The sequence below is a fragment of the Nerophis lumbriciformis genome, linkage group LG12 (assembly GCF_033978685.3).
Source record: "Nerophis lumbriciformis linkage group LG12, RoL_Nlum_v2.1, whole genome shotgun sequence".
NCBI lineage: Eukaryota > Metazoa > Chordata > Actinopteri > Syngnathiformes > Syngnathidae > Nerophis > Nerophis lumbriciformis.
Genome location: NC_084559.2, coordinates 29,240,726 through 29,268,471, shown reverse-complemented (window position 1 = coordinate 29,268,471; position 27,746 = coordinate 29,240,726). Strand labels below are relative to the sequence as shown.

Sequence of the window (27,746 nt, the reverse complement as noted above, 5' to 3'; positions counted from 1 at the left end):
TTGTAGAGTAAGTTATTGTTGTTTTATGATCGTAGTTTGTATTTTTTATTGTTTTGTAGCAATCAGCAATACTGCTACATTACACTAGTGTTTCACTGAAGCTGGATCTGTTCAGCACTCAGCTTCTAAAACTTGTAATTCATTCAGGATCAACAATGTAAGGTTCTGATCATCATTTGACCCAAAGTAGTCGTTGTTGGCTCTTATGAAGTCTGCCATGATCAGTAGGGTTGTTGTTGTTGCAGCAAAGTGAACGTTATGATGCGTCTGTGAAATTAATACCACACCAAATGCTTAAAATGAGCAAAATACATAAATATTACTAGAGATGTCCGATAATATCGGCAGACCGATATTATGGGCCGATAAATGCTTTAAAATGTAATATCGGAAATTATCGGTATAGGTTTCAAAAAGTAAAATGAATGACTTTTTAAAACGCCGCTGTACGGAGCAGTACATAACCGGTAAAACACGGACGTAGGTATACTCTGGACTGAAGCTGTGTGCCTTCATTGTTTTTGTAGCTGTTGTTTTGAGGCATGTTTAAAAAAAATAAAAAATAATGCACTTTGTGAAAGTCAAAGTATAGTATTTCCCATAGTTGTAGTGGGTATTACGATTATCTCAGGGAGAGCATGTCCCATATTCCAAGCTGCTGTTTTGAGGCATGTTAAAAAAAATAATGCACTTTGTGACTTCAATAATGAATATGGCAGTGCCATGTTGGCACTTTTTTCCATAACTGGAGTTGAAGTTGTTCGCTTATTTTGGAAAACCTTGTTTTTGATTGATTGATTGAAACTTGTATTAGTAGATTGCATAGTACAGTACATATTCCGTACAATTGACCACTAAATGGTAACACCCGAATAAGTTTTTCAACTTGTTTAAGTCGGGGTCCACGTTAATCAATTCATGGTAAAGTTACATTGTTTAATGCATCCAGCGGGGCATCACAACAAAATTAGGCATATTAATGTGTTAATTCCACGACTGTATATATCGGTATCGGTTGATATCGTAATCGGTAATTAAGAGTTGGACAATATCGGAATAGCGGCAAAAAAACCACTATCGGTCATCTCTAAATATTACATGTTATTATGAATGTGCCTGTTATTACATGAAATATATACTTACAGCATGTATATAAAACATCGATGGAGGTTCTTGAGATGTTTTTTAGAGCACTTTACAGACGGAATAGAGCAAATACCATCACTTCCCTTGTTAGCTGACTTTTGCTAGTGTTTTTTTTTATGAGTTAGAATGCATAATAAATAGAATAACTTGTGTTTTCTTGTCTAACGCAACGATCGTGAATGATAGGCAAAATTACAAAAAAAGTGCAGTTAAATATTTTTTTTTCACTATTGAACAAATTAAATCATGAACACACACCGAAGTACGGAAAATTGTTACCGTTGGATACTGGTACTGGTACTGTATGTATTCAAATACAAAAGCTACCCATCCCTTCTCTTAAGCATAAGTTAAAAAGTTAAAGTTAAAGTACCACTGATAGTCACACACACACTAAGTGTGGTGAAATTACCCTCTGCATTTGACCCATCCCCTTGTTCCACCCCATGGGAGGTGAGGGGAGCAGTGAGCGCAGCGGTGGCTGCGCTCGGGAATCATTTTGGTGATTTAACCCCCAATTCCAACCTTTGATGCTGAGTGCCAAGCAGGGAGGTAATGGCTCCCATTTTTATAGTCTTTGGTATGACTCGGCCGGGGTTTGAACTCACGGCCTACCGATCTCAGGGCGGACACCCTAACCACAAGGTGGCCACAGGTTTTAACCACAAGTTACTCTGAGTTTTAACATTTGACTTTTAATTGCACTAAATGTGCCATAGGTCACTGTTCACATCTGTCAGATAGTTTTGTGCAGGTACAGTAGGATACTTTGTTTTAAATACTAACACAAGTATGTTACCTGTTATTTTCCTCCTTTTACACGCATCTTCCTGGCGGAATTTTTACAGACATAACCATTGCTGCTATAAACGAAGAGGTATGAGACATATAAAAGTATGCCATTCAAGGAGCTTCATTGAGCTCTGGGAAGAATCCGAAGCAGATTCAACCGAGAGTGATTAAAGATTTCATTCATTAAACAACCAACAAGTATTTGAGCCACACACATAGTTCAGCATATCATTTTGCTTTTTCAGCTATTTTTATTGTATCTTATTCGGAAAATAAACGAGCATTTTTTGTGCCACGACAAAGGTTACACCAGTCAAATCCAAACTATGACGAGCTGAGTTAATTCATTGGTTGGAGGCTACATTTCACAAAGAGGTCATTCTCAAAACTTGTTTACAGAGAAATGCATGCAGGCATACAACATCACTGCAGCCCTTATCAACACTGCCGACAGCCCACACAGTCTGTCACGTAAGCGCCCCGCTAATGACAAGTCCTAATTGCTCATGGATCATTACAGTTCCAGCTTTCCTTATCTGTTTGCTATGATCATTTGTTGTTGTTGTTGACAACATTTAATTACTAAAAGCCCAAAATAATGAATGCACTTTTTACCTAAACTTTTTAGCAGGACCAGTACAAGCATGTGCGTGAAAACTAGGGCGGTGTAGTGATGTGTGGTTTGATACTGGAATATAGATACCGCCGATACCAGATATTATGATCGAATATAGATTTTCAATTCAAAATAACAATACTTTTGATACTTTTGTTACTTCAGATAATGTATAACAATTAAAGGAACTAAACTTGTGAATGAGGCAATGTGTTAATGTTGGATGTTTTTGTTGAGTTGATTGATTGATTGAAACTTTTATTAGTAGATTGCAGTGACGTGCGGTGAGGTTGATGGCTGGTGAGGCACTGACTTCATCACAGTCAGATTTACAAACATATGAACCCTAAAGAGTATCCTATTCACCATTTGATTGGCAGCAGTTAACGGGTTATGTTTAAAAGCTCATACCAGCATTCTTCCCTGCTTGGCACTCAGCATCAAGGGTTGGAATTGGGGGTTAAATCACCAAAACTTATTCCCGGGCGCGGCGCCGCTGCTGCCCACTGCTCCCCTCACCTCCCAGGGGGTGAGCAAGGGGATGGGTCAAATGCAGAGGACAAATTTCACCACACCTAGTGTGTGTGTGACAATCATTGGTACTTTAACTTAACTTTAACTTTACACATACAAACTGTAGCACACAAAAAAGCACATTTAATAAATAAAATGTTATTATGGTCTTACCTTTACTTATAAATGAAATCCATGCGCCGCTCCTTCTGAACAAAAGCATCGATAACTTGTTTATAGAAGTCTTCCTTATCTTTCTTCAGTTTTAAAAGTCTCTCTGTCTCGATAGAGATCTTCCTTTAATTATTACCTCCTGCTTCGATTGAAAGTCAAGTTTAGAAAACTGTTTTATTTTAGATATGTAATCCTCCATGTTAAAAGTCCAGGCGAGAGGAAAAAATAAACGATCGCTGCTAACTGTTGCTGCTTGTTGTCACTTCTTCTGCAGCCGAGTAGTCGCAAGAATGATCTCTGGGGTCACTAGCGCCCTCTACCACCAGGAGGCGGGATAACTGCGAGCCTCAGCCAGTGCGTCTTCGCAGCCGTTTTATGATTGTTCAGCACAAGAAATACGTTACACACATACAGTTGTTGACAAAATACACTGTACATTATATACCTCAGCTAACTAAACTATGGAAATGTATCATATAATTCATATAGCAATACGGTCTCACTGCACAGCAGGCCAGCAGTTAGCCGAGTCATTGCACAATCCATGGCGAGGCTCAACTGGCTGCTGACGCACCGCAAGTCTCTTCTCAGTATTTGAACGGCAAATGTGAAAATTCAGTGATTTTGAATAAAAATAATCTAAAACTGGTGAAGTTAAATGGAAAAAAACGTTATAGTATAATCACTGGATACATATAACAATTTAATTAATTTTTTTTCTTTCCATGATGGCACGTGAGGCCCCGCCTCACCTGCCTCCCCTGACTGCACGTCACTGGTAGATTGCACAGTGCAGTACATATTCCGTACAATTGACCACTAAATGGTAACACCCGAATAAGTTTTTCAACTTGTTTAAGTCGGGGTCCACGTTAATCAATTCATGGTAGAGTCTTGTTTACACGTTCAATATTTTCATGTCAACATGTCCATGTAACTGAATTTTTGATGTATGTATTCATCTATGTATTTACTGTATCTGTTCACGAACGCGTAGAGCTTATGGATAGGGGCCCACAGTTAAAATATACATATCATATAACGTACATGTCAAGACTTGGACTATGGCGTGGTTTGTTCTCCCGGGGTGCAAATAATTTGGACCAGACATGACATGCAGGTGAATACATATTTAATTTTAACACTCAAAAAAAGAATAAACAAAAGGCACGCACAAGGGCCGAAGTACAAAACTTGACTATAAACACAAAACTTGCACAAAGGCAGAAACTATGAACAATGAAACAAAACTTGCAAACTATGGCATGAATAGAGAAAACTTACTTTGACGAGAAAACGGCATGAAAAAGAGCAGCAAGGGTCATAAGGGTGTGTGAGTGTGCAGGGGTATGAATGCAATGTTGCCAGCAAGACAAACTGAAAACAATGAACTTAAATACTACAAACATGATTAGTGAAAACAGGTGCGTGACTCAAAACGTGAAGCAGGTGCGTGACGTGACAGGTGAAAACTAATGGTTGCTATGGTGACAAAGCAAACAAAAGTGCACAAAAAGTCCAAAAACAAAACCGAACAGGACTAAAACAAAACATGTTCACACAGACATGACGGTACAAAACACAGTGCGATACAATTAATTTCAAAATCTCCCCACCCCATACCAATTTACGATTTCCTACCAACAGGTTTACATTTGCAGAGAAGGAAGCTTTGAATCCACCCAATCAGTCTCAACATATTTTTTATTCAAATTTGATTAGAAAGTTGCATCTTAAAGGTTTGCAACAATCATAACATACATCATCATTATCGGCGGTCACTCGAAGCGAGTATGACAATCCTCCTGGTAGGGGGGGTATCCCCTTATGGAGGATGCCTGTGCGTGACTTTGTTTAACGTGGGTTAGACTGGTGCCACAGACAGTCACCACACGATCCTTGACAGATCCTGGTCAGGGTCCAGTGGCATGGAGTCCAAGACGACTGGGGACCCTTTTCTGCTGCCTGTTCCACCGTTGAGGTCTTGGGTTGTTATTTCCCTATAACTGGGCCCACATGGATGTGGGGGTGCCTTCTTCCGCCATCGCAGTCGATGTGGTGGTTCTTACAGTTACCGTCTTCCGCCTGCTGCGCCGTTGAGGTCTTCACCGTATCCCTGGCTAGGGGGCAGTCAGGTACTAGGCCTTTGCCAAGGGCCACCTGGGGTAACAGTAGTAAAGGGGTTAACCTCCGAGTGCCCCAAGACCCCATAGAGGAGCCTCCACTGCCGGATGCACTTTAACGTCATGCCCAGGACACTTACCATACCATACATACAAGGGTCAAGACCAAAATATGTGAAATCGTCAGCCATGTGGGGTGTGTTAAATATACTAAGCATAACGCAGCAATAAATTTTGCTCAAACACTTTTTTTAAACATGTTCAAAGAATGTCATCCTTTTATAGAGCCATCAATCTCATTTTAGATCTCTGGGCCTCTTCAGGCCACACTAAAGCTTGCACACTTCAGATGAAGATTTTTACGTCTTAATAAAGGTTTTGAATTCTGAATAATGTCGAATTCTAATAGTAGTTCTTATTAATTAAATTATATATATAAAAAAAAAAGGTACTTATCTCCTTTTTTATGGCTTGAAACATCATTTTGTTTCATGTTTGTCCTCTGTTTTTTTCTGTTGTATTATCTTAGCCAAATTGTTACTACCTCAGTATACTTCTGAGTTTAAAATAAATAAATAGCTCTGTATTGTATCCTTTATGCTATGAGCTAAGTTATTACTTTAAATACGCAACTTTTAACATTTTTGCAGACACATTGGTATCGGTATTGGATTTACTCGGTATCGGATCGGAGAGAAAATTTGTAGTATCGCACAACACTGGTGCGCTCAAATCCTAAAATGTTTTGTATCAGATTAATCACATCTTTGCATTTTAGTTAATTGTGATTAATCACAGTATATTACTTGCATGTAAAAATTCATCCATCCATCCATTTTCTACCACTTGTCCCTTTTGGGGTCGCGGGGGGTGCTGGAGCCTATCTCAGCTGCATTCGGGCGGAAGGCGGGGTACACCCTGGACAAGTCGCCACCTCAATTATCTTTAAAAAAAAATACTCCAATATTTTGAAACAAATGACGTTTTAAAGTCAGAATGTCACAAAGGATTTAAAAAAAAATGTTTATCTTGAATGAATGTAATTTTTTTTGCTTAGAACAGTTACACTGTAAAGAAAAAAAAGTCAGTAGATTTTACACTAAAATACTGGCAGCTCAGTTGCCAGCTGTAAAAATAAGTTGTACTGGTTTTTAGTTTACTGTTAACAATGCACTGTAAAATAAAAAGGCAGTCGATTTTATTAAAAAAAACAACTACAAAAATTAGCAGCTCAGCTGCCAGAATTTTACTGTAAAAATAACAGTGGTAGCGTTGTTCAATTACAAAAATTAACTGTAAAACACCTTAAAGATTAGGATAAAGGAGCATGTGAGCTCCAAAACAAGTTAGGTGATTAATCTTCATTTTTACACGATTAATGCGATAATGTTTTGATGAAAAATCGCATGCGTTAATGCATTAAAGGGGAACTGCACTTTCTTGGGGGTAATTTTGCCTATCGTACACAATTATAATGAAAATCATTACGATGGATGGATTTTTTTCAATTCTAACTTGTATATAAACGTAAATAAAAGTACGCTGTGGAGGTTGCCCTCCAGTAGGTTCTGCAGACCACCACACACTGCCAGGAGAGCCCGGATCAGAGTTACAACACTTTTTTATTTCCATGACAACGTGTACGTGTTTTGCTTTCCAGCAAATGCTTTCTCTGCGTCTGCGTCTCTCTCGCTCTCCCTCCAGCTCCAACCACGTGTCTCATTCCGGCTGCTGCTAATAAAGGCGACAGGTGATTAGATAATGAGGCCCACCTGGGCCATCTACGCACCTGTCGCTGTCTTTGAGGCCAGTCCTGGCATACCCCGTTCCGTGGCAGGCTCGCAAGCCACGCCCCCCTCCACATACGCTTACGGCAGAACCAATGGGAGGTCATCTATTTCACCCATGAAATCCAATAAATAACCATTCAAAAAGGGCCAACCATACACCATTTACATTTTGTGACTTGAATATTAACCAAGTATTAGTGATATTGTTATTGTAAGCGCTAAAGCAGACAAACTATTTATAGCGGCACCGTGTCCCTGTGCTTACATCATTGAGTGGCCTGCTGCTTTCTCGCTTCCTTGCTCCCTGTAAGTTTATTCTAGATCATAAATCATGCAGCTCACCTGGACAGAATAAGTCTGAGTAGGTATTCCGACAAGTTGGTACACTTTGACAGCTATTTAGGACCCGTAAATGGTGAGAACGACACGAAAAAACGCTTGGTCCACTCCGGCACAACGCTCTCCTTTTCTTCGTGAGGATTATGGTCATTCCCTATCTAAATGGGAACATATGAACATCCTAGCAGTCAGATCCTAATGACAGCAGACATTGTACAGTAAGTGATATTTTATTTTGTTTGTTGGCTCTCATGAAGTCTGCAGTGAGTAATAATCAGGGATGAAGTGGAAACAAAAAGCAAACGTTGTGATGCGTTTTTTTAAATGAATGCGCCGCCTATGCTTAAAAGCTGAGATAGGCTCCAGCGCCCCCGCGACCCCAAAGGGAATAAGCGGTAGAAAATGGATGGATGGATGGATTATAAATGTGCCCTTTACTACACTACACATATACTTACATCATGTATATAAAACCTTAAAGGAGGTGTTTGGATGCTTTTTAAGGGCTTTTATACGCACTCGTAGGCTCCATTTTAAGCAGACTTTTGTTAGCATTTATTTAATATTTAGAATGCAAAACAAGAAAACATAACCCATCCATCCATTCATCTTCTTCCGCTTATCCGAGGTCGGGTCGCGGGGGCAGCAGCCTAAGCAGGGAAGCCCAGACTTCCCTCTCCCCAGCCACTTCGTCCAGCTCCTCCCGGGGGATCCCGAGGCGTTCCCAGGCCAGCCGGGAGACATAGTCTTCCCAACGTGTCCTGGGTCTTCCCCGTGGCCTCCTACCGGTCAGACGTGCCTTAAACACCTCCCTAGGGAGGCGCTCGGGTGGCATCCTGACCAGATGCCCGAACCACCTCATCTGGCTCCTCTCGATGTGGAGGAGCAGCGGTTTTACTTTGAGCTCCCCCCGAATGACAGAGCTTCTCACCCTATCTCTAAGGGAGAGCCCCGCCACCCGGCGGAGGAAACTAATTTTGGCCGCTTGTACCCTTGAACTTGTCCTTTCGGTCATAACCCAAAGCTCATGACCATAGGTGAGGATGGGAACGTAGATCGACCGGTAAATTGAGAGCTTTGCCTTCCGGCTCAGCTCCTTCTTCACCACAACGGATCGATACAGCGTCCGCATTACTGAAGACGCCGCACCGATCCGCCTGTCGATCTCACGATCCACTCTTCCCTCACTCGTGAACAAGACTCCGAGGTACTTGAACTCCTCCACTTGGGTCAAGATCTCCTCCCCAACCCGGAGATGGCACTCCACCCTTTTCCGGGCGAGAACCATGGAAAAGGGTGGAGGTGCTGATTCTCATCCCAGTTGCTTCACACTCAGCTGCGAACCGATCCAGTGAGAGCTGAAGATCCTGGCCAGATGAAGCCATCAGGACCACATCATCTGCAAAAAGCAGAGACCTAATCCTGCAGCCACCAAACCGGATCCCCTCAACGCCTTGACTGCGCCTAGAAATTCTGTCCATAAAAGTTATGAACAGAATCGGTGACAAAGGAAAAAGAAAACATAACATCCATCGTAATGCCTCTCATAATGATTCTGAACGATAGGCAAAATTCCCAAAAAGTGCAGTTCCCCTTGAACTTTGACAGTCAAAACATGCGTCTTCCGTTCTTGGGAAACCAATTGAGCGATAAAAGTATGAAAAGTAAAGTTTATTTTTTATGAACGACGAGTTTAGCTTTGAAGTCCTGTCAAATGGTTGTATTGACCAGAACAGTTTTTAGTATTTATTGTTGTCGCTGAGTTATTACAGCGTGAACGCTAGTGCGGTGCGTTTCACTTGATCTCCAATGTCAACAGTGCAAAGGTCAAAGCATTCAATTACAGCAACCAGCATGTAGAAATTATAAATATAAAACACACATTGAGTTGGAAGTGCTGGCTCTCTGTTCTACATTTGCGCGTGAGTGTGTGTGTGTGTGTGTGTGTGTGTGTGTGTGTGTGTGTGTGTGTGTGTGTGTGTGCGTGTGTGTGTGTGTGTGCGTGTGTGTGTGTGTGTGAGTGTGAGCCAGTAGTGTGCTGTGCATTTAATGGGCCTTTAATAGGCATTTAATGCACTTCTTAATATTACCAATATCACACCGCAATTATACCGACCAATTGTATAGAAATTATACACAGACCAGACCAATTATATACAAGAGCGCAATAAAACAATGTTAAAGACAGAGGCATGGGAAACCTTTATCTTAAAAAACGCTGTTGCCGATACGCCTGAATTACATTTGTGCTCGTAAATTTGAGTTGTACATAAAACCAGGGGAAGCTGCCCGTAAATTTGGCGCTGGGTCAAAGGTTTTTACATTTTTTTAATTATTTTTTTTATTTTCCTGTCCACCTACACAGGCAAATCATCTTGTCGATGTAGATGCCCATATTTGCTGTCCATATTTACTTTACAAAAGAGAAGTGTGGGATACTTCTCTTGTTGCCTTATTTGTATTTTACTTTATTACATGGATTTATATTCATATTTGGCGCAGAAAAAAAAAAAAAAAGTATTCATCATACTCTCTTTATGTCATATTAGGCTCCAGTGTTGCTGTTTTTAAAGAGGAACATTATCACAATTTCAGAAGGGTTAAAACCATTAAAAATCAGTTCCCAGTGGCTTATTTTATTTGTCGAAGTTTTTTTCAAAATTTTACCCATCACGCAATATCCCCCAAAAAAGCTTCAAAGTGCCTGATTTTAACCATCGTTATATACACCCGTCCATTTTCCTGTGACGTCACACAGTGATGCCAATACAAACAAACATGGCGGATAGAACAGCAAGGTATAGCGACATTAGCTCGGATTCAGACTCGGATTTCAGCGGCTTAAGCGATTCAACAGATTACGCATGTATTGAAACGGATGATTGTAGTGTGGAGGCAGGTAGCGAAAACGAAATTGAAGAAGAAACTGAAGCTATTGAGCCATATCGGTTTGAACCGTATGCAAGCGAAACCGACAAAAACGACACGACAGCCAGTGACACGGGAGAAAGCTAGGACGAATTCGGCGATCGCCTTCTAACCAACAATTGGTATGTGTTTGTTTGGCATTAAAGGAAACTAACAACTATGAACTAGGTTTACAGCATATGAAATACATTTGGCAACAACATGCACTTTGAGAGTGCAGACAGCCCGATTCAGGCGTGCTAAGAACATATATTTTTCCACGATTTTAGCACTCAGGTTAACCATACCTAAATAGACACAAAATACTGCATTACACAAGACTACCCGAATGTACTCGAATGATTGAAAAAAATAAATGTTTTTAAGCTAAATTATTGGTAAACACAGTTTATGTATAATAATTTACGTAAAACCGCGAGTAATGAATAAAGTTTTCATCAATTAATATATTCTGTATGGGTTGTACTTGTATAGCGCTTTTCTACCTTCAAAGTACTCAAAGCGCTTTGACACTACTTCCACATTTACCCATTCACACACACATTCACACACTGATGGAGGGTAGACATACCCTCATCCGCTCTCTTTTCCTGAAAGCTGATCTGTCCAGTTTTGGAGTTGATGTCAGCAGGCCAGGGAAGCTAGGGTCGATATTCTTCTCTTGATCATCTTCGATGGCATAAGGGACGGTTGCCATCTCTGTCGTAGCATAGCTTTCGTCGGTAAAGTGTGCGGAACAAACGACTGACCATTTCGTTGGCTTTCCCCACACCCTCGTATTTTGAACAAATTTCGTCCAATTTCTTGCCACTTTCGCATCTTTGGGCCACTGGTGCAACTTGAATCCGTCCCTGTTCGTGTTGTTACACCCTCCGACAACACACCGACGAAAGTGAGAAAATGGCGGATTGCTTCCCGATGTGACGTTACGTTGTGACGTCATCACTCCGAGAGCGACTACTAGAAAGGCGTTTAATTCGCCAAAATTCGCCAAAATTCACCCATTTAGAGTTCAGAAATCGGTTAAAAAAAAAAAAGGTCTTTTTCCTGCAACATCAAGGTATATATTGACGCTTATATAGGTCTGGTGATAATGTTCCCCTTTAAGTTTTTATCCAATCAGAATTCAGCTAGCTTGTTGCCAGCGCTGGGTGAATTCTGCCGATTTACGAAAGCAGAGAGTGGCACCGGAGCCATACCCGGCCAGCGGAGAAATCATCGGTACTCACTTTTTTTTAACTAAGAAGAGATCACCCTGCATATGAACATTCTATAGCAGCATATCTATGACTCAGAGCCTAATAAAAAGTATTAGGACTCGTCATTTCATCATCACTTTATTTTGTGATGATGAACAATGATATTTTTGATGTTCTACTTTATAATAATGAATAATAATAGATTTTTACCTTACAGTACTGGGATTAATGGGTCTGTTTTATTTATTAAATATTACTTAAAACAGACAAAATGTCATGTCTGTGTAATCATGTTTTGTCTTAGTCATGTTTTGTTTAGTTTCTGGCTTTTTCACTCCCTTGTCTTGTCACCATAGTTACCCAATAGTTTCACCTGTCATGTCACGCACCTGTTTTGAGTCACGCACCTGTTGTTAATCATGTCTGTGTTATTTAAGCTTTTCATTTTCTGTTGTTCGTCCTGGAGTCATAGCCTTTCTCACCCTGCTATCCTCGCGTTTCAAGCCCTGTTCACGATCCCATGCCACAGTAAGTTTGTTTATTAAGCCACAGTTAGTATTTTGTTTAATTGTTCATAGTTTCTGCCGATGTGCAAGTTTTGTGTTTTATAGTCTAGTTTTGTACCTCCGCCCCTGTGCGCGCTTATTGTTTGATCATTCCTTTTTTGATAGTTTAAATAAATCATGTACCCACCTTCAAGCCTTGACCAGTCCAGTTCATTTGCACCACGGGAGAACAAACCAAGCCAAAGTCCAAGTCATGACAGATGTCGTCAGCAAAAAAGTTTTCCCGTAGATGACATCACGCCGCCGCCTTGTCATGACGTCACCCCACCCACTGGTGATGACGTCAGAGACCAAGATTTTCTTTTAAATTCTGTTAACTTTGTCTATCAGCCACCACCAAAGGACTTTTTTGCCAGAATCAGACACTTTCAGAACATTTTTTCACAGACCCGCTCACTGGGACAGTCCTTGCCCCCCAAGACTCAAGCCCCGCCCCCGTCACAAAATGTTTCTTTTTTTCCGCCCACACAACACCAGGTGGGGGAAAAAGAAATATTTTTTGGACAATTTAGTGGGGAGGATTCTGCCCCCCTCCTGACCTCCCTCCACCCACCCCTAAAAACGGTTCCAGACCGCGGGGAGCGCGTCTGGTATCCGCTCCTTGAGGGGGGGGCTAGGGCTGGGAACTGTACAGGTGGGGTGACTCAGCTTCGCCATGCCAAGCCGCAACCCCCAGCTAGACCACCTCCACCTGCACCAGTAGCTCCACGACGCCAAGCTCCGGTACCAGCTCCACGACGCCAAGCTCCGGTACCAGCTCCACGACGCCAAGCTCCGGTACCAGCTCCACGACGCCAAGCTCCGGTACCAGCTCCACGACGCCAAGCTCCGGTACCAGCTCAACAAGTCCAAGACCAAGACCCTCCACGCCAAGCCCAAGACCAAGACTCTCCATGCCAAGCCCAAGACCAAGACCCTCCACGCCAAGTGCCGCCAGTCACAGCTCCACGACGCCAAGTGCCGCCAGTCGCAGCTCCACGACGCCAAGTGCCGCCAGTCGCAGCTCCACGACGCCAAGTGCCGCCAGTCGCAGCTCCACGACGCCAAGTGCCGCCAGTCGCAGCTTCACGACGCCAAGTGCCGCCAGTCGCAGCTTCACGACGCCAAATGCCGCCAGTCGCAGCTTCACGACGCCAAGTGCCGCCAGTCGCAGCTTCACGACGCCAAGTGCCGCCAGTCGCAGCTTCACGACGCCAAGTGCCGCCAGTCGCAGCTTCACGACGCCAAGACCCGCCATGCCAAGACCAAGACCAAGACCCGCCATGCCAAGACCTAGACCAAGACCCGCCATGCCAAGACCAAGACCCGCCATGCCAAGACCAAGACCCGCCATGCCAAGACCAAGACCAAGACCCGCCATGCCAAGACCAAGACCAAGACCCACCATGCCAAGACCTAGACCAAGACCAAGACCCGCCATGCCAAGACCTAGACCAAGACCAAGACCCGCCATGCCAAGACCAAGACCCGCCATGCCAAGACCAAGACTCGTCATGCCAAGACCAAGACCCGCCATGCCAAGACCAAGACCCGCCATGCCAAGACCAAGACCCGCCATGCCAAGACCAAGACCCGCCATGCCAAGACCAAGACCCGCCATGCCTAGATCAAGACCCGCCATGCCAAGACCCACACCAAGACCAAGACCAAGACAAAGACCCACACCAAGACCAAGACAAAGACCCACACCAAGACCAAGACAAAGACCCACACCAAGACCAAGACAAAGACCCACACCAAGACCAAGACAAAGACCCACACCAAGACCAAGACCAAGACCCGCCATGCCAAGACCAAGACCCGCCATGCCAAGACCTAGACCAAGACCCGCCATGCCAAGACCAAGACCCACGCCGAGCTTCGCCGCCTGACGTGCCACGCCGAGCTTCGCCGCCTGACGTGCCACGCCGAGCTTCCACGCCTGCAAAGATGACGACGCGCCTGTCTCCTCGTCGGCCACGGATATGGCCGCTACCTGGTCGCCCGCCACGCCAAGTGCGCCCACCTCCCAGTCGGCCACGGATGTGGCCTGTCCCGGGTCGCCCACCTCGCCTGCTGCAGCGGCGTTCCACTCGCCGCCACCACATGACTATGCCTCGATGGATTCGGGGCCACTTGGGCTGGCGACCCACCGCCATGTCCCCCTCCCGCCCTCCCATGACTCTTGTTAAGTTTTTTCTTGGACATCTGGGATCTGTCCGTAAGGGGGGAGTTCTGTCATGTCTGTGTAATCATGTTTTGTCTTAGTCATGTTTTGTTTAGTTTTTGGCTTTTTCACTCCCTTGTCTTGTCACCATAGTTACCCATTAGTTTCACCTGTCATGTCACGCACCTGTTTTGAGTCACGCACCTGTTGTTAATCATGTCTGTGTTATTTAAGGTTTTCATTTTCTGTTGTTCGTCCTGGAGTCATAGCCTTTCTCACCCTGCTATCCTCGCGTTTCAAGCCCTGTTCACGATCCCATGCCACAGTAAGTTTGTTTATTAAGCCACAGTTAGTATGTTGTTTAATTGTTCATAGTTTCTGCCGATGTGCAAGTTTTGTGTTTTATAGTCTAGTTTTGTACCTCCGCCCCTGTGCGCGCTTTTTGTTTGATCCTTTCTTTGTAATTATAGTGTTAAATAAATCATGTACCCACCTTCAAGCCAGGTCCGATCCAAATTCTCTTGCATCTTGGGAAAACAAAAACTCCACAGTCCAAGTCATGACACAAAAAGCTACACATTGAATACTGTATTGCTCAAAAAAGTGTTTCTTGATGTTTTCAAAATAACTTAATGAAGCCACTTTCTTTGACTATATATCAATATTTTGATCTGCCACAATAATGGGATGAGTTTTACTTGAAGAGTTTTTTGCCGTGTAAACATGCCTACTCCACAAGACAAATAATTGCACCTTTTCTACATGTGTCACCAATAATCCAAACTAACATAAATATTCCAGTAAAAAGCAGCATTAGTTCAGTAATCGATTTATTATAGTGATAATAAAACCAAAAAGCCAAGCAGACTCGTCAAAGCAAAACCTATGAAAAGTATTCAAAAAATAAAAGTAAAAGCACAGACATACAGTATGTAGCGCAGTGATTACAAACAATACAGGCAGACACCACAGTTGACATACTTCACACAAAAGTCATAATTTCTCCGTAGTTGTTGGTCCAAATCTAATGAGGATTCTGGCAAAATGAGGGTAATACATTTTTGTTTATGGTTGTTGTGTGTATTTTTTTTTGTTAAAAAAAGTTAAAGTACCACTGATTGTCACACACACACTAGGTGTGGTGAAATTACCCTCTGCATTTGACCCATCACCCTTGATCACCCCCTGGGAGGTGAGGGGAGCAGTGGGCAGCACCGGTGGCCGCGCCCGGGAATCATTTTTGGTGATTTAACCCCCAATTCCAACCCTTAATGCTGAGTGCCAAGCAGGGAGGTAATGGGTACCATTTTTATAGTCTTTGGTATGACTCGGCCGGGGTTTAAACTCACAACCTACCGATCTCATGGCGGACACTCTAACCACTAGGCCACTGAGTAGAAACATCCTGCTGGTCACTAACCACTGCATGAATATGTAGCAGAGTGCATCAAATGCAGCCAAAATATTGCCCCCAAAATTATACTTTGAGGAAATAATAGCATGTTTCATTGTAGGTTTATGAGCTGGAATATGTTTAGAACTATATTTAGACTTATTATTTTGGTTTATTTCGTCAGGAAAACATCTGCAATTGTATGCTTCCGGGCTCACGTCCTTGGTGTCCAACATCGGCGCCTGTTGTTTAGTTGTCCATACTCACTCTATACACGGCCCTGACCTAACCTACACATAGCCTACCTTCTCTGCACCTTGGGGTCACGAAAATAAGTGCAACTCAGCGGTATCGTAACACTGTCCTCCTACCCTAGAAACTAAAAAGAATTTGATTTTTATTTGGCGTCACTATAGACAGCGATTTTAAACTTGACAAACAAGTCAGTGGCGTTTTAAAATCGTGTTTTTATGATCTTCGTCTTTTAGCAAAGGTAAAACTGTTTTTATCTTTTAACCTTTTTGAACAAGTCGTGCATGCTTTTATTTCAAGTGGCCTGGACTCCTGCAATGCACTTTATGCTGGCATTAGCCAAAAAGCTCTCTCCCGGTTGCAGTTAGTCCAGAACGCGGCAGCACGACTTTTAACAGGGGCCAGAAAACGCGAGCATATAACCCCAATTCTTGAGACTTTGCACTGGCTCCCTGTTCATTTTAGAATTGATTTTAAAACCTTGCTGTTTGTTTTTAAAGCTTTACATGGACTGGCACCTCAGTATATCTGTTTTTAATATTGTTGTGCAGCACTTTGGAAACATTTTGTTGTTTAAATGTGCTATATAAATAAAGTGGATTGGATTGGATTGGATTATTTTTATTTTTACCAAAACTGAAGCTATCGTAGCAGATTTTAAGAATGTTTTTCATTGTTTTTCTCAAGTTGCTACTCTACCTGAAATCTTATGTTTCCTCCCAGGGAGGCCCGGCTATCAAACTACAAAACAAATACTTTATGCAATCATATTCCCCCCCATAAACATTCTTTGACATCATTTTCGTTGTTGATGGTCATTACCAAAATTGATGTATGGACATTTATGCAATTCTTTGAAGCCTTCTGGATGACTGCGTGTCTTCCTGTAGAGACATCTGCTGCGGACATGATACTATCAGTGTACACGATTGTGAACTTGCATAAAAATAATTTATACTGTAATTAGCGGAACTGTCAGAATACGGATTAACAGTGTTTGCTCTATAAGAATGCCAGCAAACTATTGTTGCACACTTTTATCTGATTGCAACAGGCATTCCATATAAGGTGTGTCCACCACATGTAAAGAAGTTGTGCAATAATATTTGATTAACCGCAGTTGTATTTCATTTGTAATACAAATGAATCATGTTTCATTCTGCATGGGCAAAGAGACTCACGAAAATAAGAAAAAATATATGCACTTGGTGTTTATTAAACACCTTTAACATGTTCATGTTAACTAAAAATAAAGGATAATACAATATTACGGTAAGTACTTAATACAATGATGAAAACTACAGTAAAACTACTTAGAGAGGCAGATAATTTTCAGCGGGTATGACTCATCCTGCACGTCAGATTGATTAATAACATATTTTTGTATTTAAATTATGTATTTTTTCCTTTTCAATAATACATATTTTTTTGCATTACAATTTTTAATCAGATTGATTAACCATAATGATGGATTCATCTGCACTAAAGGGGTCATTTTGACAGCCTCAGTTTCTATATTAATACAAGGCAGGCTTCACACAGGATCATTGGCATCAGTCGCTCAGCCATCATCATTTGATTCCATCTCCTCACAAAGGGTTGCAGGTCATAGTTCATCAGTAACAACAATTTTAGTTGTAAAGGGATTCCATAAACTACAGCGTTATTAAGCCAGAGCTTTATTAAGATAAAGCTTCAAGGCGCCAGCATAAGTTAGGCCGGGCAGCACGGTGGGACAGGGGTTAGTGCATGTGCCTCACAATACGAAGGTCCTGAGTAGTCCTGAGTTCAATCCAAGGCTCGGGATTTTTCTGTATGGAGTTTGCATGTTCTCCCTGTGACTGCGTGGGCTCCCTCCGGGTACTCCGGCTTCCTCCCACCTCCAAAAACATGCACCTGGGGATAGGTTGATTGGCAACACTAAATTGGCCCTAGTGTGTGAATGTGAGTGTGAATGTTGTCTGTCTATCTGTGTTGGCCCTGCGATGAGGTGGCGACTTGTCCAGGGTGTACCCCGCCTTCCGCCCGAATGCAGCTGAGATAGGCTCCAGAAAGGGACAAGCGGTAGAAAATGGATGGATGGATGGATTCCATAAGCTACAGCGTTATTAAGCCAGAGCTTTATTAAGATAAAGCTTCAAGGCGCCAGCATAAGTTAGGCCGGGTAGCTTCTCCGCTCCAAACCCTTTGGTAGCTCTTCGCGTGCATCTCCAAAAACAACCGCAACAGGGACTGCAGAGTTGTTACAAACACATACATACATACATACATACATACACACAATTATTCATACATAATGTATATACATACATTAATTCATACATATGCGCACACATAGGTACATACGCACATACACAGGTACGTACTCTCGCACATACATACCGTATTTTCCGCACTATAAGGCGCACCGGATTATAAGACGCGCCTTCAATTAATGGCCTATTTTAAAACTTTGTTCATATGTAAGGCGCACCGCATTATAAGGCGCATAGAATAGACGCTACAGTAGAGGCTGGGGTTACGTTATGCATCCCATAGTTGCGAGACCTGTTGTGGCTCAATATTGGTCCATATATAAGGCGCACCGGATTATAAGGCGCACTGTTAGCTTTTGAGAAAATTGGAGGTTTTTAGGTGCGCCTTATAGTGCGGAAAATACGGTACACAAATACAGTACACACATCCACACACACACGTTCACTGTACAAACATACATATACACATACTGTACATATGCATACATACACTCATGCATATAATCACGTTTCATCAAACGTATATTAACGGTGTTCCCCTAGGGGAAACTGGGTAAAACAAGGCACACGGACAAAGCTTAACCTATTGTTACTATAACAATCTACAAGGTTAACACAGTTCGCTTTTCTTTCTTCCCTTACATTTATCTGCTTTCTTTTGTAATTCAAGTTATCATTACATACATGTATTGTTGCACTTGAAACAATTGTATTGTTGATAATGGTGATAAATATTGTTATTATTGTTTATCAATAGTGCTATTTCTATTGGTACTTGTATTGCTGCATTTGCAGTGCAATCATGTTCATTGTCATTTCTGTGTTATTAATATTTACTTCACTAACTGCTTCTCTGCTATCATTTTTCATATCATATTTGTTCATATCTTATTTGCTGATGTTCTGTTGTTGTTGTTTTGGTTTTCTCTCTGTCTTATCCCCCTCTTGTCCCAGCAATGTCTGTTTTCTTATTTTCTTCTTTCTATCGCCTGCTGCAAAAATGTATATAAATCCATTGACTAAAGTCAAATACAAATAAGGCAACAAGAGAAGTATTCCATACTTCTCTTAAAGTAAATCTGCACAGCAGATATGGGCATCTACATCAACAATATGATTTGCCTGTGTGGCTGGACAGGACATGTTGAAAAAAATAATAAAATAATATTTTAATTGGAATAAACCGGTTTGAGTCGGCTGCAAGCATATCAAAATAAAATATAATAATAACCTTCTCAACATCCAGCTGTCACACATTTGTGCTTTATCTCCCTGGTCATCCAATCACCAGTCAAGACTCAGCAACATGTGCAGTAAATTGTTGTTGCCATTGTTCATTACTACTACCATTACTACACAGGAAGTTAGCTACCTTGTCAAAGAGTTGTGTTTGCTCACTCACAGAAAAACCCTACCCCTGGTGATTCTGCAGGGAATTGCAAGTCACGCACTCAGAGCACTAACAGAATCAATACATTGGCTCTTCTGATGGAGGAGATCACGCTGTAACACAATGAAGTTACTTGTTCCGTGCAGTAATGTTATTACTCTATTTTCTCGGCTAGGAGTTCAGTTTAAAACAAGTTAATCTGTTGGGAAATGTCCATGTTCCACTCCTTTTGGTCTCTCTATTCAAAATGTGTCCAGTTGTGTCCAGGAATTTGTCCTTAATTCTCTTGGTAAACATGAGGACGTAACCTGACGTACTGGTAATCTAATTACATAGACTATTCATTTTTAGTTGGATTTCTCTAAAGTACAGATTTGTACATTCCTCACAGCACGACATGGACAGAATTGTTTATCTGGGGGGTATTGCAGGACAGAGGTTCAACAAACTCTATGTATGAACCTGAAATCTGACTTGATTTACCGTTAAAATTGGAAACTCTTGAGTGTTTGATTGTAGAACAGCTGATCTGAGTTAGTTAGCTCCTTCAATCCTGAGTATGTTGACTCTGAGTTAAGAGCACAATAAAAAGGTGTGATCAATGGAGCCCTGATTCTACAATTCACCACAAAAACAAGGGACAGAAAAGGTCTTCATTCTTTAATTAACTGGAGAGTGTCAGTAGGTTAGGTTTATGGTGAGTATGAACACACTAAAGAGAAAGAAAAGTTATACAGTAAAATAATAGTGGACTAAAGTGGGTATTACAGATGATGTTCAAAGTCGGGCAAACTTTAATGATCCACAAGGGAAATTGTTCCACACAGTAGCTCAGTTACAATGATGGAAAGTGTAAGGATGGAAAGGACAATGCAGGTATAAATAGACTAAATATAGCGATATAAAATATAACATATGGTAGACCACTCATCTATGCATCATGGGGACGTCTCTGCGCTGCTGACTTGTCTCCACTCAAGATGATCCCCTGTTGGCCCCACTATGGACTGGACTCTCACACTATTAACTAGATCCATTCCGATCCATCGACGTCCATTGCACCGGTCGCCCAGGGTGGGGGTCCCCACGTATGCGGTCCCCTCCAAGGTTTCTCACTCTATCCCATTGGGTTGAGATTTTTCTTGCCCTGATGTGGGATCTGAGCCGAGGATGGCATTGTGGCTTATGCAGCCCTTTGAGACACTTGTGATTAGGGGCTATTTAAACAAACTTTGATTGATTGATTGAAGTGTGAGACAATAACTGCCCGAATCAATGCATAAGAGTATTTTATTCAGTTAAAGTTCAATCACATTTTCTTATTAGCCCACAGGTAAAAATGTGAAGGACTGATATGAAATCAAATCAAATTTTAATTTAAATGTAATCATGGACACATGGAGGTTGCAGAAAATAATGTATGTTTGTTTTAACTATATTTGACATGCAAATGCAAAGTAAATATTGTTGAGTGACGTATGCATGTATGTATGTATGTATGTACGTATGCTTTGCATTTGCTTTGAGTCTGTCCATAGTTTATGTATGTATAAACTTGCTCATCATTAGAGATGTCCGATAATATCGGACTGCTGATATTATCGGCCGATAAATGCTTTAAAATGTAATATCAGAAATTATCGGTATCGGTTTCAAAAAGTAAAATGTATGACTTTTTAAAACGCCGCTGTGTACACGGACGTAGGGAGAAGTACAGAGCGCCAATAAACCTTAAAGGCACTGCCTTTGCGTGCCGGCCCTGCCACATAATATCTACGGCTTTTCACACACACAAGGGAATGCAAGGCATACTTGGTCAACAGCCATACAGGTCACACTGAGGGTGGCCGTGTAAACAACTTTAACACTGTTACAAATATGCGCCACACTGTGAACCCACACCAAACAATAATGACAAACACATTTCGGGAGAACATCCGCACCGTAACACAACATAAACACAGCAGAACAAATACCCAGAACCCCTTGCAGCACTAACTTTTCCGGGACGCTACAATATACACCTCCCCGCTGCCCCCTACCCCTAAACCCCGCCACCCCAACGCCGCCCACCTCAACCTCCTCATGCTCTCTCAGGGAGAGCATGTCCCAAATTCCAAGCTGCTGTTTTGAGGCATGTTAAAAAAAATAATGCACTTTGTGACTTCAATAATAAATATGGCAGTGCCATGTTGGCATTTTTCCCCATAACTTGAGTTGATTTATTTTGGAAAACCTTCTTACATTGTTTAATGCATCCAGCGGGGCATTACAACAAAATTAGGCATAATAATGTGTTAATTCCACGACGGTATCGGTTGATATCGGAATCGGTAATTAAGAGTTGGACAATATCGGAATATCGGATATCGGCAAAAAAGCCATTATCGAACATCTCTACTCATCATAAGTACTTGTACTACGTCCTAAAATGAGAAACATTATCTGGCCTTTCCGCCTCTGTTGGTAAATCAGTGATGTTTGCAATAATGAAGTACCAAAAAAATCTACTTTAAAATGTTTTTTTAAATATTTTGAAACTGAATTATGACTAAAACCGATTATCTGAAGCCAAGTAAGAAGAAAACTAAACAAACCCAATGTTTTTTTCTTCTTTTTAGGTAAAAAACATTTTCCTACCAGTTATTTTTTTAGATACATTTTTCCTAAAAAAGTGTTTTTTTCCCAATTCACTAAAAATATATATTCTTCTGAGCAGTTTTATATAATGAAAATATATTTAACTAACCATGGCCTTAAGATCCTCTTCTGTCATAAGACTTCGGGAATTAATTTTGTTAGGACATTACTGGGTTACGAAAGAGCATACAGGTCATGTCTGACTTGTCATGTCTTGATTCAGGTTTATCAGATGGGAGGAGCTCATGGTTTGTGCAAGACAACCTGGTTAGGATAATGAAGTAAGTTACCACGGTAACTGCCTATGCATTGACGTTGGGAAATGGAAAACCTTGAATTTCCCTCAGTTTTCATTCAACATGCTTTCTGTATTACCATATTCATTCATGTGTTGGTCTATAACAAACCGTGAAATAGTCGGTGCGAAAGTTGGGAAACAACTGGCCCCCGCAGAGGGGAATTACTTTGGGAGAATGGACAAAGTCCAACTTATGCAAGCATGGACCAGAAATAACAATTTTTTCTAATTTTCTGAAAGACTACACAGTTGATAATGGCCTGTGTGTGTGTCTTTTTGCAGCTTTATATTGCAGGAAAAAGACGGATGAGGACGGCAAAGTGTCACACTACTGAAGACAAGTGAATCAATAAAGACAATGTGATTCCCAGCAGCCAATGAGGACGCTCCAAAGGGGTCCAGCACTGAGACGGGGCTGAGGGGACGCAATGTGACGACAGTGAGACTTACTGCATTAGAATAAACTTAACTTATTAATTGGTCATTTTCTTGCAAACCAAAAGGCACATTTAGTGCGACTGAACGTGGTTTCAGTAATAAGTTATGTATTTATGATACACACATTTTACAGTATGTAGCAAAACATGTTGCATGATCAAATGAACTATTTTCACAGGAAGTTATTTTAATTGCACAAATATAAAAAGCTGTTCGGTGAGATTTTCAATTCTGGTGTCACTTTTCCGCCTGTGAACTCTTATGAGCTATTTCACTTGATGCTTGTGTGGATGTTGTAAATCACCATTATTGATTTTCAAAACAATAAAACTTTCAGGGGAACATAAAGAGTAATTTATGTCAGCTGTTTTTTATTTGTATTTTACAGTATGATAAACCCCTTTCACATTCATTGTGTTAAAATAGAAATCGTTAACTAGAAAATGAATTGCATGTGAATGCCAAACAGCCGAAGCTGAACTGAAACGCTAACTCTTAGCACGCTAGCCAGATAGCCTCAAGTAATAAAATATATGAATCTTAGCTGGATATCTGTGAAATGAGTTTAAAAACTATATTTGACATGCAAATGCAAAGTAAATATTGTTGAGTGACGTATGTATATATGTATGTATGTATGTATGCTTTACATTTGCTTTGAGTCTGTCCCTAGTTTATGTATGTATAAACTTGCTCATCATTAGAGATGTCCGATAATATCGGACTGCCAATATTATCGGCCGATAAATGCTTTAAAATGTAATATCGGTATCGGTTTCAAAATTAACGGTATCGGTTTCAAAAAGTAAAATTTGTGACTTTTTAAAACGCCGCTTTGTACACGGACATAGGGAGAAGTACAGAGCGCCAATAAACCTTAAAGGCACTGCCTTTGCGTGCCGGCCCTGCCACATAATATCTACGGCTTTTCACACACACAAGGGAATGCAAGGCATACTTGGTCAACAGCCATACAGGTCACACTGAGGGTGGCCGTATAAACAACTTTAACACTGTTACAAAAATGCGCCACACTGTGAACCCACACCAAACAATAATGACAAACACATTTCGGGAGAACATCCGCACCGTAACACAACATAAACACAACAGAACAAATACCCAGGACCCCTTGCAGCACTAACTCTTCCGGGACGCTACAATATACACCCCCCCTTGCTGCCTCCTACCCCTAAACCCCGCCACCCCAACGCCGCCCACCTCAACCTCCTCATGCTCTCTCAGGGAGAGCATGTCCCAAATTCCAAGCTGCTGTTTTGAGGCATGTTAAAAAAAAAAAAAGCACTTTGTGACTTCAATAATAAATATGGCAGTGCCATGTTAGCTATTTTTCCCATAACTTGAGTTGATTTATTTTGGAAAACCTTGTTACTTTGTTTAATGCATACAGCGGGGCATCACAACAAAATTAGGCATAATAATGTGTTAATTTCACGACGGTATTGGTTGATATCGGAATCGGTAATTAAGAGTTGGACATTATCGGAATATCGGCAAAAAAGCCATTATCGAACATCTCTACTCATCATAAGTACTTGTACTACGTCCTAAAATGAGAAACATTATCTGGCATTTCCGCCTCTGTTGGTAAATCAGTGATGTTTGCAATAATGAAGTACCAAAAAATCTACTTTAAAATGTTTTCTGATGCTGGCATGTGTCAATTACCAAGATATATGACAGAGGTGTATACTGGCAAAATTTGCTAAAAAAAAAAAAACAGCATGCTAACAGTTAGCATCCCTAAAGTAACAAAATATGCGACCGAGGTGTATATCTGCACAATTGACTAAAGAAGTTACTATGGTAACATTAGCATGCCAACAGTTTACATAGTAAAGAAAATATGTGACTTTGAGGTGTATACTTGCAAACATACTTGCCAACCTTGAGACCTCCTAATTTGGGAGATGGGGAGGGGGGTGTTGTTGAGGTGCAGGCAGCATACCCCTTCCCCTTCGAGCTGTCCTGGATGAAATGAAATTCTTTTTTCCAATCATTTTGGAACTTGCAAGCGTATTTCTTCTCCTTACTCGTCGTCGCTATGTCTCTTCTTCGTTCTTCTGCTTCGTCTCCTTCTTGTTGTGTGTGCAGTTGTGCACTGAGCTCCCAAAGCCGTAGATGTTATTGTAGCGTCCCGGAAGAGTTAGTGCTGCAAGGGGTTCTGGGTATTTGTTCTGTTGTGTTTATGTTGTGTTACGGTGCGGATATTCTCCCGAAATGTGTATGTCATCCTTGTTTGGTGTGGCTTGACAGTGTGGCACATATTTGTAACAGTGGTAAAGTTGTTTATACGGCCACCCTCAGTGTGACCTGTATGGTTGTTGACCAACTATGCCTTGCGTTATCTTTAAACCAGTTAAAAGATCATATAGCGTGACAGCATTTCTTTACATCTAAGAGTAGAGACCATTGTTAAACCCGTCCAACGCTGCATTATTAAGTGATTGGGCCGGTACGCAGTATATATGGAGGAAAAGCGGTTGCCTGGACAGTAGTTTAGGGGTGAAGGATGCAGGAGAGAGAGGACGCTAAAAGGCAGTGCCTTTAAGGCACGCCCCCAATATTGTTGTTTGGGTGGAAATCGGGAGAAATTCGGGAAAATAGTTGTCCCGGGAGATTTTCGGGAGGGGTACTGAAATTCGGGAGTCTCCCGGGAAAATCGGGAGGGTTGGCAAGTATGGTTGCAAAATGTGCAAAAAAAAAAAAGTTCTCATGCTAATGTTAAAGGGGAACATTATCACAATTTCAGAAGGGTTAAAACCATTAAAAATCAGTTCCCAGTGGCTTATTTTATTTTTCAAAGTTTTTTTCAAAATTTTACCCATCACGCATTATCCCTAAAAAAAGCTTCAAAGTGCCTGATTTTAACCATCGTTATATACACCCGTCCATTTTCCTGTGACGTCACACAGTGATGCCAATACAAACAAACAGCAAGGTATAGCGACATTAGCTCGGATTCAGACTCGGATTTCAGCGGCTTAACACTGTCTGACAAGATAATTACTAACAACTATGAACTAGGTTTACAGCATATGAAATACATTTGGCAACAACATGCACTTTGAGAGTGCAGACAGCCCATTTCAGGCGTGCTAAGAACATATATTTTTCCACGATTTCAGCACTCAGGTTAACCATACCTAAATAGACACAAAATACTGCATTACACAAGACTACCCGAATGTACTCGAATGATTGAAAAAAATAAATGTTTTTAAGCTAAATTATTGGTAAACACAGTTTATATATAATAATTTACGTAAAACCGCGAGTAATGAATAAAGTTTTCATCAATTAATATATTCTGTAGACATACCCTCATCCGCTCTCTTTTCCTGAAAGCTGATCTGTCCAGTTTTGGAGTTGATGTCAGCAGGCCAGGGAAGCTAGGGTCGATATTCTTCTCTTGATCATCTTCGGTGGCATAAGGGACGGTGTGAGCCAAGACATCCAGGGGGTTTAGCTCGCTCGTCTGCGGGAACAAACTGCCGCCATTGCTTGCCGTGCTACCGAGGTCCGTTGTCCTCGAATAGCTCACACACTCCGGCAGATTCAATGGGGGTCTGGCGGCAGATGTCTTTGACTTTATCGTTGGAAATGCATCTGCTTTGAGTGTCGCAGGATATCCACACATTCTTGCCATCTCTGTCGTAGCATAGCTTTCGTCGGTAAAGTGTGCGGAACAAACGACTGACCATTTCGTTGGCTTTCCCCACACCCTCGTATTTTTAACAAATTTCGTCCAATTTCTTGCCACTTTCGCATCTTTGGGCCACTGGTGCAACTTGAATCCGTCCCTGTTCATGTTGTTACACCCTCCGACAACACACCGACGAAAGTGAGAAAATGGCGGATTGCTTCCCGATGTGACGTCACAACGTGACGTCATTGCTCCGAGAGCGAATAATAGAAAGGCGTTTAGTTCGCCAAAATTCACCCATTTAGAGTTCGGAAATCGGTTAAAAAAATATTGGGTCTTTTTTCTGCAACATCAAGGTATATATTGACGCTTACATAGGTCTGGTGATAATGTTCCCCTTTAACATGCTAAGAGTTAACATCTGGCAAGTACCAAAATACAGTGGAACCTTGAGTTACAAACTTATCAGGTTTGGATATTGAAGCAAATTGTAAACATGAATAATTGGTTCCAGCCTCGACAAAAGTCCACATTTTAGTAAAGGTGTGTACACTTCGAAAACAATATAGAGTGTTGTACAGTACTTTATATCAAACAAACATAGCAAGGGGTTGATGGATCAACTTTCTATTTAACAACAAAGTTAAAACCACAACTAGTTGAACTGTCCTCATTTGCAGCCGCCCTGCTGACACGCATACAGTTATTAGCCCTGCGTGGCACTCACAGTTTGAAATCGCAAAACTCTTTAACTTTGAAAGTCAGGTTGCTATAATGTTTAGGAATGAAAAATAAAGTCTACCTTACCTTGAAGGGTAGAGGAGTCAGTGTCGACAACGCTGTGGATTCTTCCTGAATGTTTCAAATCACACATCGCTTTCTTTGGACTCATATAGAGCTAGCAAAACAAGAACATGTTGTAAAAATGTCACGGCCAGGGCGCATTCCAATGTGCCCTCATCCTTGCGCTCTGCTTGTCGCACCTCGGGACACGCCCACGGCCGCGCACATCCATCCGCCCTGCAGCAGCTGCCAGCTGCAATCATTCACCGGCAAACAGCGCACCTGCCTGTGATGGGCG

At 41.6% G+C, this 27,746-nt stretch overlaps 1 protein-coding gene across 2 annotated transcripts in view; it reads left to right on the top strand.

The window, feature by feature from the left end:
- Window positions 1-23,346, top strand: part of adrb3a (adrenoceptor beta 3a) — a 30,722-nt gene extending 7,376 nt beyond the window's left edge. For both annotated transcript variants that reach the window (XM_061986266.1, XM_061986265.1), the window contains one exon: window positions 22,843-23,346. In XM_061986266.1, the coding sequence (XP_061842250.1) occupies window positions 22,843-22,870 (28 nt within the window). In that variant the 3' untranslated portion in view covers window positions 22,871-23,346. The remainder of the gene's footprint in view (window positions 1-22,842) is intronic.
- The last annotated feature ends 4,400 nt before the right edge of the window (window positions 23,347-27,746 follow it).